A 17482-nucleotide genomic window follows, 5' to 3' on the forward strand; every position below is an offset into this window, starting at 1 on the left:
GGAGATCCATGAGGACCTGACATAATGTTGCTTTTAAGGCCAGTATCTAGGAGAATATGATTAAGAGCCAGTAATACTACTTTCCTGCCCCCCAGCGTTTTTCGCTTTATTAATTTTCTGTTGTTTCTGTTTTCTATTTCATTGATTTCTGCTTTGTTCATTATTAGTTCTTCTCTTAGGTTTAATATACTATTCTCTTTCTTAGGGTGGAAACTTAGATCACTCAGTTTAAAAATTTTTTTTTTTATTTATTTCGGATATTTTCTAAATTCTTCGTGGTTTATTCTTTGACTTGTGAATTATTTAGAAGTTTGTTTTCTGTTTTCCAAATATCTAGAGATCATCTAGACAATTTATTATTATTGATTTTTAAAATTATTTCTATTGTGGTCAGAGATCATAGTCTCTAAAAAAAACCCTTTCAGTCTTTTTAAGTTTATTGAGATTTATTTTATAGCCCAGTCGACGGCGACGGCCCACCTTGGTGACTATTACGTAGATATCCTGCAGTTTGGTGTGATGTTCTACAGATGTCTTTTAGGCCATAGTAGTCGATAGTATTGCTTAGATATTCTGTGGCTCTACTTGTCTATTGTCTACCTGTTTGATCAATTATGAAGAGCAAGATGATAGAATCTCCAGTTATGGTTGTGGATGTTTCTGGTTCTTGAGTTTTGCGATTTTCTTTTTTGAATTTTGAAGCTCTCTCATGAGATACATGCATATTTAAGCTTGGTATCTTATCCTGATGAATATCTTTTATCATTATAAAATTTTATTTTAATTTGTTAATCTGTGTCCTTAAATTTAAAAGGTATCTCTTATAGACAGTGTGTAGTTGAGTCTTGCTTTTTTTAATACAGTGTGATAATCTCTGTCCTTCAGTTGGAATGTTTAATCCATTTACAGGTAGTGAAATTATTTAAGTGCTTGTATTTAAATCTACCGTTTTGCCATCGTTTTTATTTGTCCGTTTTGTTTTTGTTTCTTTTTCTTTTCTATTGCCCCTTTTTGGATTAATCGGCTATTTTTTAATATTTCATTTTATTTTCTTTACTGGCTTTGTAGCCATCCATCTTTTAAATTACATTTTTATTGATTACTCTAGGGTTAATAATAAGCACCCTTAACTTTAAAGTCTTTTTGAATGTTATGCCATTTAACATTTTACACCCGACCCTTCTCTCTTCTTACTCTACACCTCCTACTTCTCACTGGACACTTAACCATTTCCCCTTCTCAATTCACAAATATGATTTAATTCCTCTTATCCACCCTCTCTATTCTTTGTGATCTTGTTGTATTTTTTATTTTTATGTATGTTAAAAACTGCTCACATGTTATCTTGCTTTAAGTAGATAGCTTTAATATACAGTCTTTAAGGAAATTTTAAGAAGAATAAAGAGCATAAACTTTTTAACAACTTACTCATCATTTCTAGTATTCTTTCTTTCCTGCATATCTGAGTTTCTGTCTGATATCATTTCCCTCTGGCCTAAAGAGTCTTTGTTGCAGTATCTTGAAGTGCACATCTGTTTGAGATTAGTTCTGTCAGCTTTTATTTATTTGAAAAGGTCTCTATCTCATTTTTGAGGGATATTTTCACCAGATATAGAATTCTGAGTTGACAGTTTTTTTTTCTTGTGGCTCCTTAAAAATGTTGTTCTGTCATCTCCTGGCCCCCATTGTCATGATAAAAAGTTAGCGTTCTTTGTATTATTTTTCTCCTGTGTGTATCATATTGTTTTTAGGCTTTTTAAAAGACATTGTCCCTAGTTTTCAGCAGTTTGACTGTGATGTAGCTAGATATAATTTTTCTCTGTATTTTTTGTTTTTGGAGCTTGATGAGCTTTTTAGATCTGGTAAATAGGTTTTCATCAAACTTAAAAAAATTTTAACTTTTATGTCTTCAAATATTTTTTCTGCTTTATTTTCAGAGTCTTTGGGGTCTCCTATTATATATGTGTTAAACAGTCTGATACTGTTCCACAAATTTCTGATGCTGTATTCATTTTTCTTCAATCATTTTTCCCCTTTGTTTCTCAAATTGGTAATTGCTAGTGATCTGTCAAGTTCATGGACTCTTTTCTTCTGCCATCTCTGATCTACTATGAAGTCCCATTCAGTGAGTTTTTCATTTTAATATTGAACCTTTCAGTCCTAGAATTTCCTTTTTCCCCCATCCCATTTGATTCTTTTTTGAGTTTCAGTTTCTCTGCTGAGAGTCTCATCTGTTCATGTATTCTCCTTTGTTATTATTGCTGTTTAAAACATTTTCCTTTATTTAAGATATATTTCAAATAGGAGCTCTGAAGTTTTTACTAAATGCAATATTTGGGTCAACTTAAAGTCAGTTTCTAATGACTTATTTTTTTATTGGTCACATTTCTTGTTGAATAATAGTGTTTTTATAATGTATAGAACAGTGTTGATACATTGTAGAGATGCTGATTTTTTAAAAAAAATTTTTTTTGTAGAGTAGTGTTTGTTTTAGTAGCAGTTTAGTTACTGGCTCATGGCCCTTTGTAGGTTTGCTGGGGAATATCTGTGGAAAGCTCAAGGTTTTTTCTCAGGCTCCTCTAACTTAGCACAACTCTGCCCCCAGATTCTTTTCGCCCTGTGGGTTTTGTTAGGGCTTGGTTTTAGACTTTGTTAATGTGGTCTAGAGTTGGTCTTATTCTAGGGTGTGTGCTTTTTCCCTTAAAGTGAAACCTTTCTAGCATTTCAAATTGATGCGCAGAGTGTTCATGAGTTCTCTTTATGCTACACAAGAGAGACAAAGTGGAAGAGAGGACAGAAGAAAGAAAGACCTTACTTCGGTCATGCATCCTAGGTTGTGACCTTGGACCTGTCAATTGGAAAATTAAATGTGGTTTTTGAGACAGCACTACGTATAAGTAGGAATGCATACAGGACCGTCTTTGTTAGTATTTTATGACACTGCTCATATATTGAGCTGTAAGCAGATAGGGTATATCAGGAAAAGGGGCTATTGAGAACATCTTTAAAACTTGTCCTCTGTTAGTGACTTCTCTTCAGATTCTGGTGAGAAAATGCTGTATGTAACCGTGTAACTTAACAGGAACGTTGTGATTAATATGAATGGGTTTTCTTTGTGTCTGTTGAGGAGGGGGGTAATGTTTTGTCAGATCAGAACTATACAGAAAAATCACTTTTTGTTCTAAATTCTAGTTGTTTTCTTTCCTTTTTAAGATTAAACTTTTAAAAAATCAAGTCTCTTTTTGATGGCAGAGGATTGCTTATTGGGGAAATAATTACTTTATTTGATAATTAGCCATCACTTCAGAAATTTTATGAAGTTTCCATTTGGAAATGATCTAGAGGATATAAAAGCTGCTTCATGCTTGAAGCTTTTAGCTCTGTTTAAATATGTCTGAGAGGCCTCTGAAGAAGCATAATTCTTTATTGTTAAGGCCCAATTTGAATATAGCAAGTTGCTATATTACCTAATTGAATACAGCAATCTTGCATTTGCCCAAAAAGCCTTGTTGAAATGAGGCCTATTCTTTTCAAGTTGTTTTGGCTTGTTGGTTTGAAAATACACCCCATTTCATTTCATTTTCTCAGAGAATGTAATGGTAGTTTCAAGGGATTAAAGTTGTGGGAAGTTTTCTTGTTTTAATTCGAGTTGTTCACCATATTGTTTGCCACAGCTTTCCTTTTTGTTGTGTTTTCTAAATTGAATTCCTCTGCTAATCACTTTCTCTCTTGCCAGCACCTCCTGTGCATTTCCCCCTTAGCTTTTCACCACATCCTCTCTACATATTTAACCCCGAATTAACCCATCTGCTTTCTCTACTCTTGAAAAGTTTTTTGGAATTTATTTTTTCATTTTTGTAATTGTGGTAAAATACCCATACAACGCTTTTTCTTCTTTCAGACTTGGGCTGGTAAGCACCGCTAAAGGCATTTATGGAGACTGGTAGTATGACAAGTTCTGCTGGGCGTACTGAACTTCTCAGCCATACTTTGTCCTTGCGTCATCCTTCCCTGGTCCTCTGCCATTGTTTCTGTGCTTCATTTTTCTCCTTAAGCCACCTGTGCCTTCTCCACAACTGCCTTTGAGCAGATGGCCTTGATTCTTCCGTCACAGAGAACATGGAGGCTCTCTGTTGTTCACATCCTCAGCTTTTCACGCGCTTATACGTGTTTCCACTCTGTCTTCACTTTCTGTCTCCCAGGCTCAGAGGAGAAGTGCCTCGTTCCCATCAAGGTTCATTTCTCTACTGGAGTTTTTGTGATGCCTTCCCATCCCTCTGGAATGTTATTCTAACATTTCCTCTCGTCTGCTCCTTCACCTCCCCATTTTGTCATTCATTACTTTTCCTTCATGCTTAAGTTGTTCCCATCTTAAACACGGACAAACAATAAACAAAACAAAAGAGCTTAACTCTTCTCTGTGTGATATTTTCCTTTAGTCTGACCCTGTTTTTTTTCTTGACACATCACTATGGACCTTGAAGGAATAGTCTGCAGCTCTGGCCTTCCTATGTTAATTTTCCACTCTTTGGACTGTTGAAGTCAGGCTTTCATTCCTACTATGTCCCTGAAGGTGCTTTATAAAAGTCACTGGTTCCGTGGTTGCCAAATCTAGTGGCCTGTCTAGGCCTCATTTTCTGTGACTTTTCTAAGACATTTAATGCTGACCCCTTCCTTCATGAAAACTTCCTTTGTTTTCTGGGGTGCTACTGTCCTGATTTTCCTACCTGTGGTACATTCCTTTGTATTCTCCTTTTCTGCCCTTCTCCTCTGCCCACCTCCTCATTGCTGATGCAGATTCTTACCTCCCTTTCAGTAGTCTCACTCATCTGCATGGTTTTCATTTTGTATACCCACGTGATTCTGAAATCTTAATCTTCCATGCAGATCCCTGTTTTGAATCCAGACCCACATGACCTAATCCTCATAACAGTCCTACAAAATAGTTCTGTTTTCCACATTTATAGGTGAGGAAATTGAAGTGAAGGGATGTTTGGTAACCTGTTTGAGGTCAAGCAGTCAGTGGAAGAGGCAGGATTTGAAATTCTTTCTGAAGTTAGGTCTTTAGCTCTGTAATAAGCTGTTAATCAACATCTCCACCTGGCTGTCTGAGAGATGTATTAAATATATTGTGCCCCATAACAAATGCCATCCCCTAAATCCATTCTCATTATTCTTCCTCTTATTCTCCCACCCCCCGCAAAGAAAACCAAGAGAGAGAATTTGAAAACCTATATGCTCGATCTCAATGAATGGCGTTCTTTCTTCCAGTTTTCCAAGCCAGAGTGTATATTAGGAATTGACATACTTCTCTCTTGTCACTCCATCTTACAGACCTGTCTGGCCCAAGGGAGCCTCCATTCCTACGTATTCTCCCTTTTTAACATGTCTTGTAATCATTCCCTCCTTTTCACCTCTTTTGCTGTCATAATTGAGAACTTCATATCCACCTGGATGCCATTATAGTGACAATCCAACCTATTGCTTCCCCTATTATCTTAGCTGAAAGAATTGAGGTTTTTTTCTTTAATTTTTAATCTGTTGCAGAAGTTTTGTAGCATTTAAAAATATGAATTATTGGAAAACTGAAATGAAAAACAGACATGCAAACTATAAGTGCCATTTTTAAATGATTAAATTTGATATACCTAAAATTATTGACAAATTGCTATAAAAGATTTTAAATACTAATCATCCACATATATCCTGCCACAGACAGATAACAGTTTGTGGATTGACACTGATCCACAGACAACATTGAAGAGCACCAGTTTATGGTATTTAATGAAAAGAAATGTCTTCAGTTTTCTTAGATTAATACCACGTAGGCTTATATTACTTAAAACAGAAACATGTCAGTTAGGACGTTCTTTGCTTTTGTCTTATAGCTAGCATGTATATGTGGATTTTAAGAGGTTTTAGAAAATTTCCTGTTTCTGTAGGATCCCTTCTTTTAATATAAATAAATCCATTAGAGCAAGGGGTAATCATGTTACATTACAATTCAATGCTAAGATCAAAGTGTACCGCTTTGAGTCCAAAGCAAAATTTTCTTAAATAGGTTGGAAGTACAGTCTTTATGAATTACCTATGACAAGAATGATTTCCCCTGGTTTGATATATTTAATTTGATATTGTACACATATATAAAAGTTTGCCTCTAATGTGCAATAAATTGCAGCAGATGAGTCAATATATTTTATTTCTGAAAGATCAAAATTCTACGTAAGTATTAATCTGAATGGATGATAAATAATAAAAGTAAGGTATTTGGATTTGGCAGACATGTGATTAAACCCTTATCAAAAGATTTGAAGTAAATGAAATGCAGACAGGTGATGCTGAAATGGTCAGACGGTAGAATACCACTTGCCTTTAAACAAGGCGTTGCTGAGGAGTCAAAACACACAAAACCAAAGTTCTAAGGGGATATGAGTTCAAGAATGGGTGTGCTCTAAGTAAACTGAAATTATACCTAGAATTAGCTTAGAAATTCACTAAATAAACCATACTGTGCAGACCTCCTTGTTGTCTACATCAGGTCTGAGACAGACAAGACACATGGTCAAATGCTAAGAGAACATTCCTATATGAGGTAAAAAAAAAAAAAAAAAAAAAAAAAAGGCAGAAGAAGCCTTTTAGATATTTTGAAAAAGCAAATTAAGCAATTACTCTTCACTGTGCCAGGACTAAAAACTACCACAGAAAATTTATTTATTTTTTTTACATTTTTGTTATGTTAGTCACCATACCGTACATTATTAGTTTTCGATGTAGTGTTCTGTGATTCATTGTTTGCGTATAACACCTAGTGCTCCATGCTATACGTGCCCTCCTTAATACCCATCACCGGCCTAGCCTGTCCCCTCACCCCCTCACCCCTAAAACCCTCAGTTGTTTCCCAGAGTCCATAGTCTCTTATGGTTTGTCTCCCCCTCCGATTTCCTCCCCCCTTCCCACGGAAAATTTCTAACCACTAAGAGTTCATTAAGAGTTCAAAAAATTTTTTTAAGTTCAGTTACAGCAATATTTGCTCTGTTAAAGAAGTAAATGCCCCCCAAACATAGCCATCAAAACAAAACAAAACTTTGTCTTGAGAAGTAGGGGCACTATCGGATGTTTAGGAGATGAAATTCCTAAAGCAGGATGTTAAAATCACTCTTCTTCCATTTGTAGGTCATTTACAGGAGATGGGAGGATGGCAGCTTGCTAAACCCACACTTAAAATGTGATCAAAAGTTTTATTCAAAGGAAACTTACAAAGTAGCATGGCTGGTATGGAAGTTCAGGATAGAGGGGAGGTAGGAAAAGGTAACCTCGATGGAGTCTCTGTGTTCCCCAAAGCAGAAAGGGTTGACATGCAGTGAAAGGAGAATTTATTTTTTAATTGTAACAAAGAAAAAGGAGAAACGAAAAGAAAATAACTTTTCTTAATTTACACTGTAGCAAGTCAACCTGAGTTATGGAATAACAGGTGTTCACCTGGTATCCTGGGATGGAAGGGAGAAACGATGACATTGCAGGCAAGGGGAACAGGGAGAATAGGCACGTGGAGGATAGCTTGAAACAGCAGTGTGTCTTGTCTCAGCAGAGATAGCAGTTTGATGTGGCCAGAGTACACCCAGGAGTGGAGCGTCTAGTGCTGGCTGGGATCTGACCCTAGAGAAGGGGGAGACCCATGCTTCTCAAGCGTATGTGCACATAAATCACGTGAGGATTTGTTAACATTCAAATTCAGGAAAGGGGCTTGAGAGTCTGCTCTTCTAAAAAGCTGCAGTGTGATGAGGATGCGCGGGTCCACAGACCACACCTGGTAGCAAGACTAAATTTTGTTCTAATATTTATTGATACTTTGTTTCATGGATTATGGGTTGCCACTGTTCCTTGTTTGTAGGATAACACAAAATCCATGGCATTTCTGTTAAGGTAGATACTGAGATATTAAATAATTTTAGGTAAGTTTTGTTCTGATGATGGTAAAATAATATTCTTAGCAACTTCATTGCCAAGTACAAAAGAAATAATTTAGGCATAAACTTTTATCCTTATTCAGTTAGTGAAGTAGGAGGATACAGTATAATAATGGAAATAATCTAAAATTTGGAATTAGATTTTTAGACCTGGGCTTCAGTATCAGTTTTATGTCAAAACAACTGTGACTTAATGAAGCTAAATTAACCCATTTCTCTTTTTTGTTTTCTCATCTCTGAAATAGTTATACTTGCCATTTTATAGAATTTTTTGTGAGGGTTACAAATGATAATGTATCAAGTACCTTGTAGACAAAGGTTAATGGAGGTTTCAATTACCAAACTTTTGAGATCCCTTAAAAGCTAAATTTCTACTATTCTTAAAGAACATTGAGTGAACTTGTCTTAAGGAATGATTGAGCTATGTGTGATTTATTTACCCTTTTTACTTTTTGAGTCTTGTTTTCTCATTGATTTTTGGCAAGTAGGAGAATGTTGTTCTTTGTAGTTTATAAAAGCTCTCACTACCACCCTAACTCAAGATCCACTTCTACTCATGGTATATGATATGGTTGTTACAGAGGGGAATATGTTGTATTTCTGAATGCTCTGGAAGCATGAAATAATAGGTTGGATTGTAGTTGTATCTGGTTTTTAGAGTTCTTTTGTCTTATTTTCAAATGATTTCTTGATTATGGAAATTTTCTATATAATCTACCACTTTCAGTTTGCTTTGGAATAGGAACATCCCCCTTTCAGAGGAAAATAATAGCCCAGCCTGTTGCTTAACTATCATTCAAGCCTGTAAATGGGGACACCAGTTTGTATTCTTCTGTAGGGAGAGCTGGACTCAGCAAAGAGACCCACAAGTGCCTTAGAAGCAGATTTGAGATCTTGTAGGCAGGACTTCCGGTGGTTCTGGTGACCAGACTCCAGACTATGGGTGGGCCCATCTCTGATCTCTGAGGACAGGCACAGCAGGTCCAAAGCCAGGCCCACTATGGGGCCTCTACAGCTCAAGACTAGGGCCCAGGTCGTTAGGCAGAGTGTATTAAGGAAATTAGTATTTGGTCTCCACTGCCTTTTTTTGATACTAGCTCATTTATTTAACTTTCTTGTTCCATGACCGTGGTATACTTTTCTTTATGCTTCAGTTTTTAAGGGATGACACAAGAAAATTATAAGCACCTTATTTAATTCAGTAGCTCTGAGATAGAAATAAGTCTTAGGGATAAAAAATTCTTAGATTAAATGTGGTTTTGCTAGTAGGCATTTTATTATGAACATTTTTCTAACTCTGTGCCTTGTGCTTATGTTTTGGTTGTTTAGATCTGCTTCAGCTCCCCAGGAATATGATTGAAAACAGCATGTTTGAGGAAGAACCAGATGTGGTAGATTTAGCCAAAGAGCCCTGTTTGCATCCTCTAGAGCCTGATGAGGTGGAATATGAGCCCCGGGGTTCGAGACTGCTGGTGCGGGGTCTTGGTGAGCATGAGATGGATGAGGATGAAGAGGATTATGAGTCATCTGCAAAACTGCTGGGCATGTCCTTCATGAACAGAAGCTCAGGCCTTCGGAACAGTGCAACCGGCTATAGGCCGAGCCCAGATGGGACTTGTTCCGTACCGTCTGCGAGGACCATGGCGGTCTGTGTTTTTCTTATTGTGGTTGCTGTTTCTATAATCATGGTGATTTATCTACTGCCCAGATGCACCTTTACCAAAGAAGGCTGCCATAAAAAAAACCAATCAATGGGACTAATTCAGCCACTTGCAACAAATGGAAAGGTGTTTCCGTGGGCACAGATCAGGCTTCCCACCGCCATTATGCCACTACGCTACGAACTTAGCCTACACCCAAACCTAACCTCGATGACATTCAGGGGTTCTGTGACAATTTCACTTCAGGCTCTTCAGGACACATGGAATATCATTCTTCACAGTACAGGCCATAATATTTCGAGAGTGACCTTTATGTCAGCAGTTTCAAGCCAAGAAAAACAAGTTGAGGTCTTGGAATACCCATTTCATGAACAAATTGCCATTGTTGCCCCTGAAACCCTTCTTGAAGGACACAATTATACCTTGAAGATAGAGTATTCGGCGAATATCTCTAGATCTTACTATGGGTTTTATGGAATCTCCTACACAGATGAAAGTAATGAGAAAAAGTATGTAGCCTCCTTAAATGATTCTCCTCCTTTGCTCTGTGATGACTTACCTAATACGGATGGATTCCTTTGCCCACACCAGAGACATTAACTGGATTTTTTTTTTTTTTTAATTTAGGAGGTTATGGTAGAATGGTGATTTGGAAGAGTATGCTATTTCTGTCTTAGTCAAAGCCTTTAGCAACTCTCATGCTCATATATGTCATATATCATATGTCATGGTGGGAGTTAGGCATGCCAATGGAAGGAAATGGATAAGGATTGTATCAGTTATATTCTGTAACACAAAATCTTAAGTTATTTTGAGATTTTTCATATCCTGGTGAATCTAATTTTCAGTCACCTTATAAGATCCCAGTGAGATGCACAGAAGTGTATGGATTATTTTTTAAGACCTATTTTCCTGATGTGCAGAGCTTTCAGGCGGTGCTTAGTGAGATGGAGAAAGAGGGCAGGAAGAACTGTTGTATGCTTACATATATCATTTTTCGTGGTCTTAATATTTGCTCTTCATTAAAAAAGTCACTCTGTTTTGGATTTCTGATGGAATTTTTTAAAAAATCTAGGAGAGACTTAATTTGGTTTTAAAAAAAGGTGATTCAAAACATAAAAGTATTCAGCTCCCTATTTAGACTATGTATTTTGCAGTTTAATCTTAGTATTCATAGTATATAGTTCCAGTTTCTGGAAGGATGCAGTGCACACTACATATGGGTTATTCTTAAGTAGCAATAATGTCATTTCTCTTATGTATATGAAGTCCTCATTAGATCTGTTTAATTTGATTGGCACATTTCCTCATATTACTTTGTGAGCCAGTTTGTGAATTACTGATGCTGGCCATGTGGCAAATGTATGTTGGTGTACTGAGAAAAATAGAAATGAATATTTTAAATCTATCCTAAGAAAATGGTTTGATCCTTCTTAAATGGAGAAAGACAAAGCAAGATCTATACACCTATTCAGATAAGTAATTTTTCTCTTTGCCTTTATCTAAAAAACAAACGGCATGCTGGTGCTTGCATGAGATCTGACGTTAAAAACAAATTTATGATAGTGAGATGTAGGGGTGGGCACTGCCTGAGGTGAATGTGACCCAGGACAGGCTTATACCCATTTCCTTTGTGGGTCAATGTTTCTTTCCTTTTTACTTGCACGCTGATCTAAAACTAGATCTTTACCTGTTCAAATGTCACTATTAACAAAGCAAAACTGCACTGCAACACGGTAAACAGGATCCAAAAAAAAAAAAAAAAAAAGAAGGCAAATTTATAATTATAATGGCAGCTCATGGCTTCTTGGCTTTATTTCTCCCTTTCTAATCTTCATCATCTCTGGGAACTATAGGATATACATAAAAACAATGCAGACAAACCTTGAAGACAAATCCAGTAGTCATCTCTTCTAACCAGATTATTGCCCTTGGAGTCTTTTGGGCCCACTACTATATAATGGAAGGAATACATGTATGGCAGAGAAAGGTGATTTTGGGTTTGGTCACTTGTTGACTCCTGCTGTGGGCTAGATCAAGTTGTGGAAAATGCTAGAAAAATAGAGAAGACAATTCCTTAAAAATAAATAGAATATTGTTTAAAAAGTGTTTTTAAATCTATTAAAGCAAGTTAGTATATGAAATTCTGCTGTTAAAAAAGTATATATAAATCTGTTAACCTGCCTGCTTCAGTAAAATGAATGCCCCAGATAGTTGTATATCTTGATGGAAGATAAAAGTTGAGATTATTTATACCTTTCAAGGTATCTGGAAACTATAATTCAGAGCCATTTTTTTGGTCTCCAACTCTTAATTTTGCATAGTTCTATTAGAGAAATTGTTTGTATCCCCCCTCCAAAGTGTAATAACTATTTAAACAAGCAGATAAAATAATTGAGATATGTTCCTTATTGATAGGAAAATCAGTGTATGTAAACGTCAAACATGTATTTGTGGTCAGAGAACTTTACCAATGTCATCTAAGATGTAGAGGTCGTCAGTGAACCTGGAGTCCGGTCTAGAAGGTGTTGATGATACACTTAAGGTTCTAGATAATAAACTGATACTAAAAGAACTAGTAAACAAATTTAGGATGGGGATGTGTTTTATTTCTGTGTCCTTCCGTTTCTCAGTCTCTTTTTCTTGAACTCTTAAGGCATCTTCTTCACTGGTCTCCTGGCCTCTAATCCTGCCGCTACTTTCCTCTCCTCTTGCCCCCATCTTCCACACAATTGCCAGACTCCTATTTCTAGAAATACACATCTAACCATGTTGGTCTCTGGTTTAAGACCTTTCAGCACTTCCTCTTTTCGTTCAAGATTCTTCCAGATTTGGCCCTTGTTTTATCTCCTATCCCTCACCTGCCATAATGAACTTTGTGTGCAGTGCCCTGAATCCCAGTGATAATAATAGCCCATATTTACTGAGAACTGAAGTGCTAGAAACTCCCCCAAGCACTTTCTGTGTTTAGGCTTTCATCCTGTCAAACCCTGCAAGAGGTGGATATTAATATTTTATTCATTTTACAGGTGATGAAGCAGAGGTACATAAAGCAACTCACCTAACATCTTGTGGCTAGCAGGTAGCAGAGGGGGACCTCAAAGTCATTTTAACTAGAGGCACCATTCTTAACCACTATGATGTACTGCCTCCCTAGTTCCCACCACTTTTTCATTTACCCATGGTTACTCCCAGTGGTTAGAATTCTCTTACGTGACCCCCAGCTAATTCATGGTTGTCTTCAGCACTACTGGAGGTCGTGCTCAAAGTACAGCTAGTATTTCCGAAAGCAAAGGAAGTCACTAATGAGAGAATAAGCTTCAGGGTATTTGGCATAGATAGGATAGAATATAAGTATCCTCAAGCAGCAGCCTTCTCAAAGAGACTTTTATGTAAGATAGTTATTATTGCATCCCTTTGAACAATAATTTAAGGTTTTCTTTGTCTCAAAACATTATGATCCAATTTTTATCTAATAAAGCGGTGGTCCAAGTAGACTATATGCATATTGCAGATATCATTAAACTTTATTCCGTGGTCCCTTGTGGCCCTCTCCCATAATTTTCTGTTAACTAGGTAAGAATTTGGGAGTGGAGTGAAGAAATTGAGTATTAGCAACGTAATATGTTTAAATTGTTTCATGTATGTTGATTGCTATCTTTTGTGCAGTTTACTCAATAGAAACAATTATTTGGGCAAATCCTTATCAGGACAAAAACACAATAATAAGTATGAATGAAGAGTTATGACTATCTAGCCTTTATAATAAACATCTGTGTTGGACTTTGTGGCATACAAGTAGTTTTTATTTTGAATAGCCTTATTTGATTCCAGTAAAAACCCTAAATGTTTGCAGAGGATCCTACCTCAGTCCTAATTTAATAAATAAGGAAACTGAGGCGTATGTTACTGATTTGCCTAAGGTCACATGGCTGGTAGAGTGCAGGATTTGAGTCTTCCCACACTCTTTTCTGTGTATCTTTTTAAAGTGGAAACTAAGCTGTAAGCAAGTGAGGCCATCATGTCCAGAGGGGTGATGGTAAATGTGCCATATTAACTGGTACCTGAAATATGTACAGCAGGGCCACACTTGCCCTGATTATTCTGTGGCCGTGTTTGGATGACTTCCCAAATGCAGATCTGTTTTGTTCCTCTGCTTTAATTGAAAATCTGATTTTCTCCTCTTTTTCTTTTTGTGCTTTCCTCCCAACTTTTAATTGAGGACTTTCATATGAGTTAAAGTCTCATGTGTTGTTGCTGGGCTGTAGGAAAGGGAGGAAAGTTTTTTATTCATTTCTGAAGATTGTAAAGGAAACCGTCATACTACAGAGTGCCTCGTCTTTTTTTAGTCTTCATGAAAGTATAAGAAGTAAGTTTAAGGTTTCCTGTTGTGAAGCCAGAGTCTGTGTAGATGATGTATAGCAATTAATGACCACCCTTCCTACTGATCTCCATCTGAAACCTTTTTAAGACCTCCGTGGCCAGCTGTAGGCTACGTTGGTGGCTTCATCTCCAGCCATCTTAGACAGCCACCTCCAGTCCCTGAGTATCCATTGCTCTATCTTTGCTTGTGCCTCCCACTCTTTCTACGGTGTACTTTCTACCCTTCTCTACCTTTTCAAATATTCCTCATTTTTTAAGACTCTCTTCAAATTTTGTCACCAGTTTCTTTACAGTATCTCAACTGCTACTCAGAATTTGTTTCCTACCCTTTGTTTCCACTGCTTTATTTTCAATATTAATGACATGGTTTGCAGTCTGACAGGTTTCTGTTCATCATGTAACCTATGCTTCTCCCAGTTGATTGCGATCCTTTAATGACTGGGATTGTACCAGGTTTATCTTAGTATCCCTAGTACTTGGCAAGATGCCTTCAGTAGTAGGTGCTCAATAACTGTTGGGTGAATTTGCGTTTGTTTTAGGTACTTTGCGGCAACTCAGTTTGAACCCCTGGCAGCAAGATCTGCTTTTCCTTGTTTTGATGAACCAGGATTTAAAGCCACATTTATCATCAGGATCATAAGGGATGAGCAATATACTGCTTTATCAAATATGCCTAAGGTACTGTTCTGTTCCTTAATGTAAAATCTTTGAGTAGATCTCTTTCTTTGTGATGAATACTTGAATTCCTCTTTGTGATACTGTTGAGAATGATTAAAATCATGTACTTTCTTATTCTTTCTTAAAATACATAAATAAAAGTTAAAATATATGTTGGAATTAATTGAGAAGTCAGCCCAAAGAGCAGTTGAAGAAAGTGGAAGACCTGCTGGATGTGGAATGTGTGGGCAGGAAATGTGAAGTATGTGCTATATACTAAAGTTGTACCAATAATAATACTACATGAACCAGTACTAAAGATCAGTGGTATTTTCTGAGATGTGGTGAATATGTTATTCTAAATAGTGATACGTGATAGTGTTGAATCATGATTGACCTTGGTGTTTTTTTGGTTATTGAAAAATCTATATTGTAACGTGGAGGTCTAACAAGATCATGTACCTCTTTCTTGGATGTAAATTCCATGTGGGAGGCAGTGGGGATGAAACCAAGCAGAATTTCTTTTGTGCTAAACAGAACCTAGGGTTTTGGGTTTTTTCCTGACACGTGAGTGGCCATGTGGAACCTATGTGGTTAGCAGAAAGGAGCAGCCACATCTAACAGACTACGGAGTCAACCTTTGTAGGTAGGAGAGGATGTGATCTGTCCTTCAAAAGGGACATCACTTCAGCAGCTCCACTCCTAGCCATACTCTTCACTTTAATCTTCCTTTAATGAGGTGAGATGCCTACTTGCCTAATATCCCAAAACATATCTTAATTCACAGTCAGAAAATCTTGCAAGGTTGCCTGCATTCTCTCATCTTGTGTCTGCTGCATACTTCTCTGGTGACTTATCACCTTTGATCCCACTAAGCCTTCTTAAGGTCCTCAACATGGCACTTTAAAAAGCTGTTTCAGATCTTTCAGAGGGATATCCCAACTGTAGCTCCTTCTTCTGAATTTGTAGCAGTAGAGTGGAGCACTCCTACATCATAAGGAAGGATTTGGGTTTTGGTGGTGTTTTAAAGGGGAGAAACAGAACCACTGATATTCACTATTTCTAAGTTACATTTATTTGAAATGGATCTTTTTGAAAGTAAAAATTCCTTAAAGATTTTCACTGTACTCCGTGTATTTTCATCATGAGGCACGACGAAACAGATTGAGAGTAAGGGCCATGCTCTGTTGAGAGTAAGAGTCATGCTCTCTTGTGCTGAGAGATTAAAATATGCCAACATCTTCACTACTTGTTTCCTATTTGAATTTTCAATTTCTTAGTTTGTTACCGTCATTTATTCCCATAGTTACCTAGTTATCTTTTCCCCTTTGCTTGTAGAATTCATCAGTCATCATGGAAGATGGACTTGTTCAGGATGAGTTTTCTGAGAGTGTGAAAATGAGCACTTACCTTGTTGCATTCATTGTTGGGGAGATGAAGAACCTGAGTCAGGATGTAAACGGAACCCTGGTATGTTGTTGTAGTAATTGTCTTGAAAGCCTGTTTCATAAGAGGTTAAGAGGAATTCTTTAATGATTTCTGGTAACTGCTATATGAAGGAAAATAAGCTTTTATTTATTTTTTATTTATTTTTAATTTAAATTCAATTAATTAACATATAATGTATTGTTGGTTTCAGGGGTACAGGTCTGTGATTCATCAGTCTTATATAATACCCAGTGCTCGTTACATCATGTGCCCTCCTTAATGTCCATCACCCAGTTACCCCATCCCTCCCACCTCTCTGCTCCAGCAACCCTCAGTTTGTTTCCTATGATTAGATGACAACATCATGGCTGAATTAGGTGTCCCTCATTCATGTCCTCTCACCCCAGCAACAATAACTGACATCTGTTGATGGACAAAAATGCCTTTGTGGAAGCTGTGGAATCCAGCACCATATGCCAAGGGGCCTGGGAGGAATCTTCCCACCCATGCATCAGGTACTAGGCATACAGACCATGGTTCTGGCTGTGGACCCTGTAGTGGCATGTGAAACAGCTGTAGCCCTCTTGGCCATGGTGTGGAAGCACCTGAGAAATACTCTCTTATACAGTAGCACCTGGACAAAATAGCCTTTGTGGAAGTCCACATTTCTTTTTTTTTTTTTTTTTTAAAGATTTTATTTATTTATTTGACAGAGAGAGAGGCAGCAAGAGAGGGAACACAAGCAGGGGGAATGGGAGAGGGAGAAGCAGGCTTCCTGCTGAGTAGGGAGCCCAATTCAGGGCTCGATCCCAGAACGCTGGGATCATGACCTGAGCTGAAGGCAGATGCTTAACAACTGAGCCACCCAGGTGCCCCAAAGTCCAGATCTAAGCCAAAAAGTTCAGCACTCTGTTGGATAAAAAAAGAAATACAAGTTTAGATGCATTGGCAAGAGCAGTTAGTAAAGACTGGAGGAGGTGACTGCTACTTCAGATGTGAAGACAGTAATGCAAAACTTCAAGGAACATGAAAAATCAGGAAAACATGACATTTCCAAAGGATCACAGTAATCTTCCAGTAACTGATCCCAAAGACATGGAGAGCCATGATTTACCCAGTAAAGAATTCGAAATAGCTCTTTTAAGGAAACTTAATGAGTTATAAGAAAACACAAAAAGACAATTCAGTGGAATCCAGAAACAATGAAACATGAAAAAAATGAGAATTTTAACAGACATAGAAATCATAAAAAAGAACTAAACATTCTGGGGCTGAAAAATATAATGAGCTGGGGTGGGGGGGGAATATACAGAACATCTATAGCAAAATGGATCAAGCAGAAGAAAGAATTTGTGAGTTAGAAGACAGGAAAGTTGAAGGGCA

The 17482-nt window shown here is 37.2% G+C and overlaps 1 protein-coding gene across 1 annotated transcript in view; it reads left to right on the top strand.

Moving 5' to 3' along the window:
- The window catches only part of LNPEP (leucyl and cystinyl aminopeptidase), an 84471-nt gene that overhangs the window by 25559 nt on the left and 41430 nt on the right, over nt 1-17482 (top strand). The window contains exons 2-4 of the mRNA XM_026498574.4: nt 9300-10140; nt 14554-14692; nt 16010-16141. Of these exons, the coding sequence (XP_026354359.2) occupies nt 9300-10140; nt 14554-14692; nt 16010-16141 (1112 nt within the window). The remainder of the gene's footprint in view (nt 1-9299; nt 10141-14553; nt 14693-16009; nt 16142-17482) is intronic.

The sequence above is a fragment of the Ursus arctos genome, unplaced genomic scaffold (genome assembly GCF_023065955.2).
Source record: "Ursus arctos isolate Adak ecotype North America unplaced genomic scaffold, UrsArc2.0 scaffold_5, whole genome shotgun sequence".
In the NCBI taxonomy this organism is placed as follows: Eukaryota; Metazoa; Chordata; class Mammalia; order Carnivora; family Ursidae; genus Ursus; species Ursus arctos.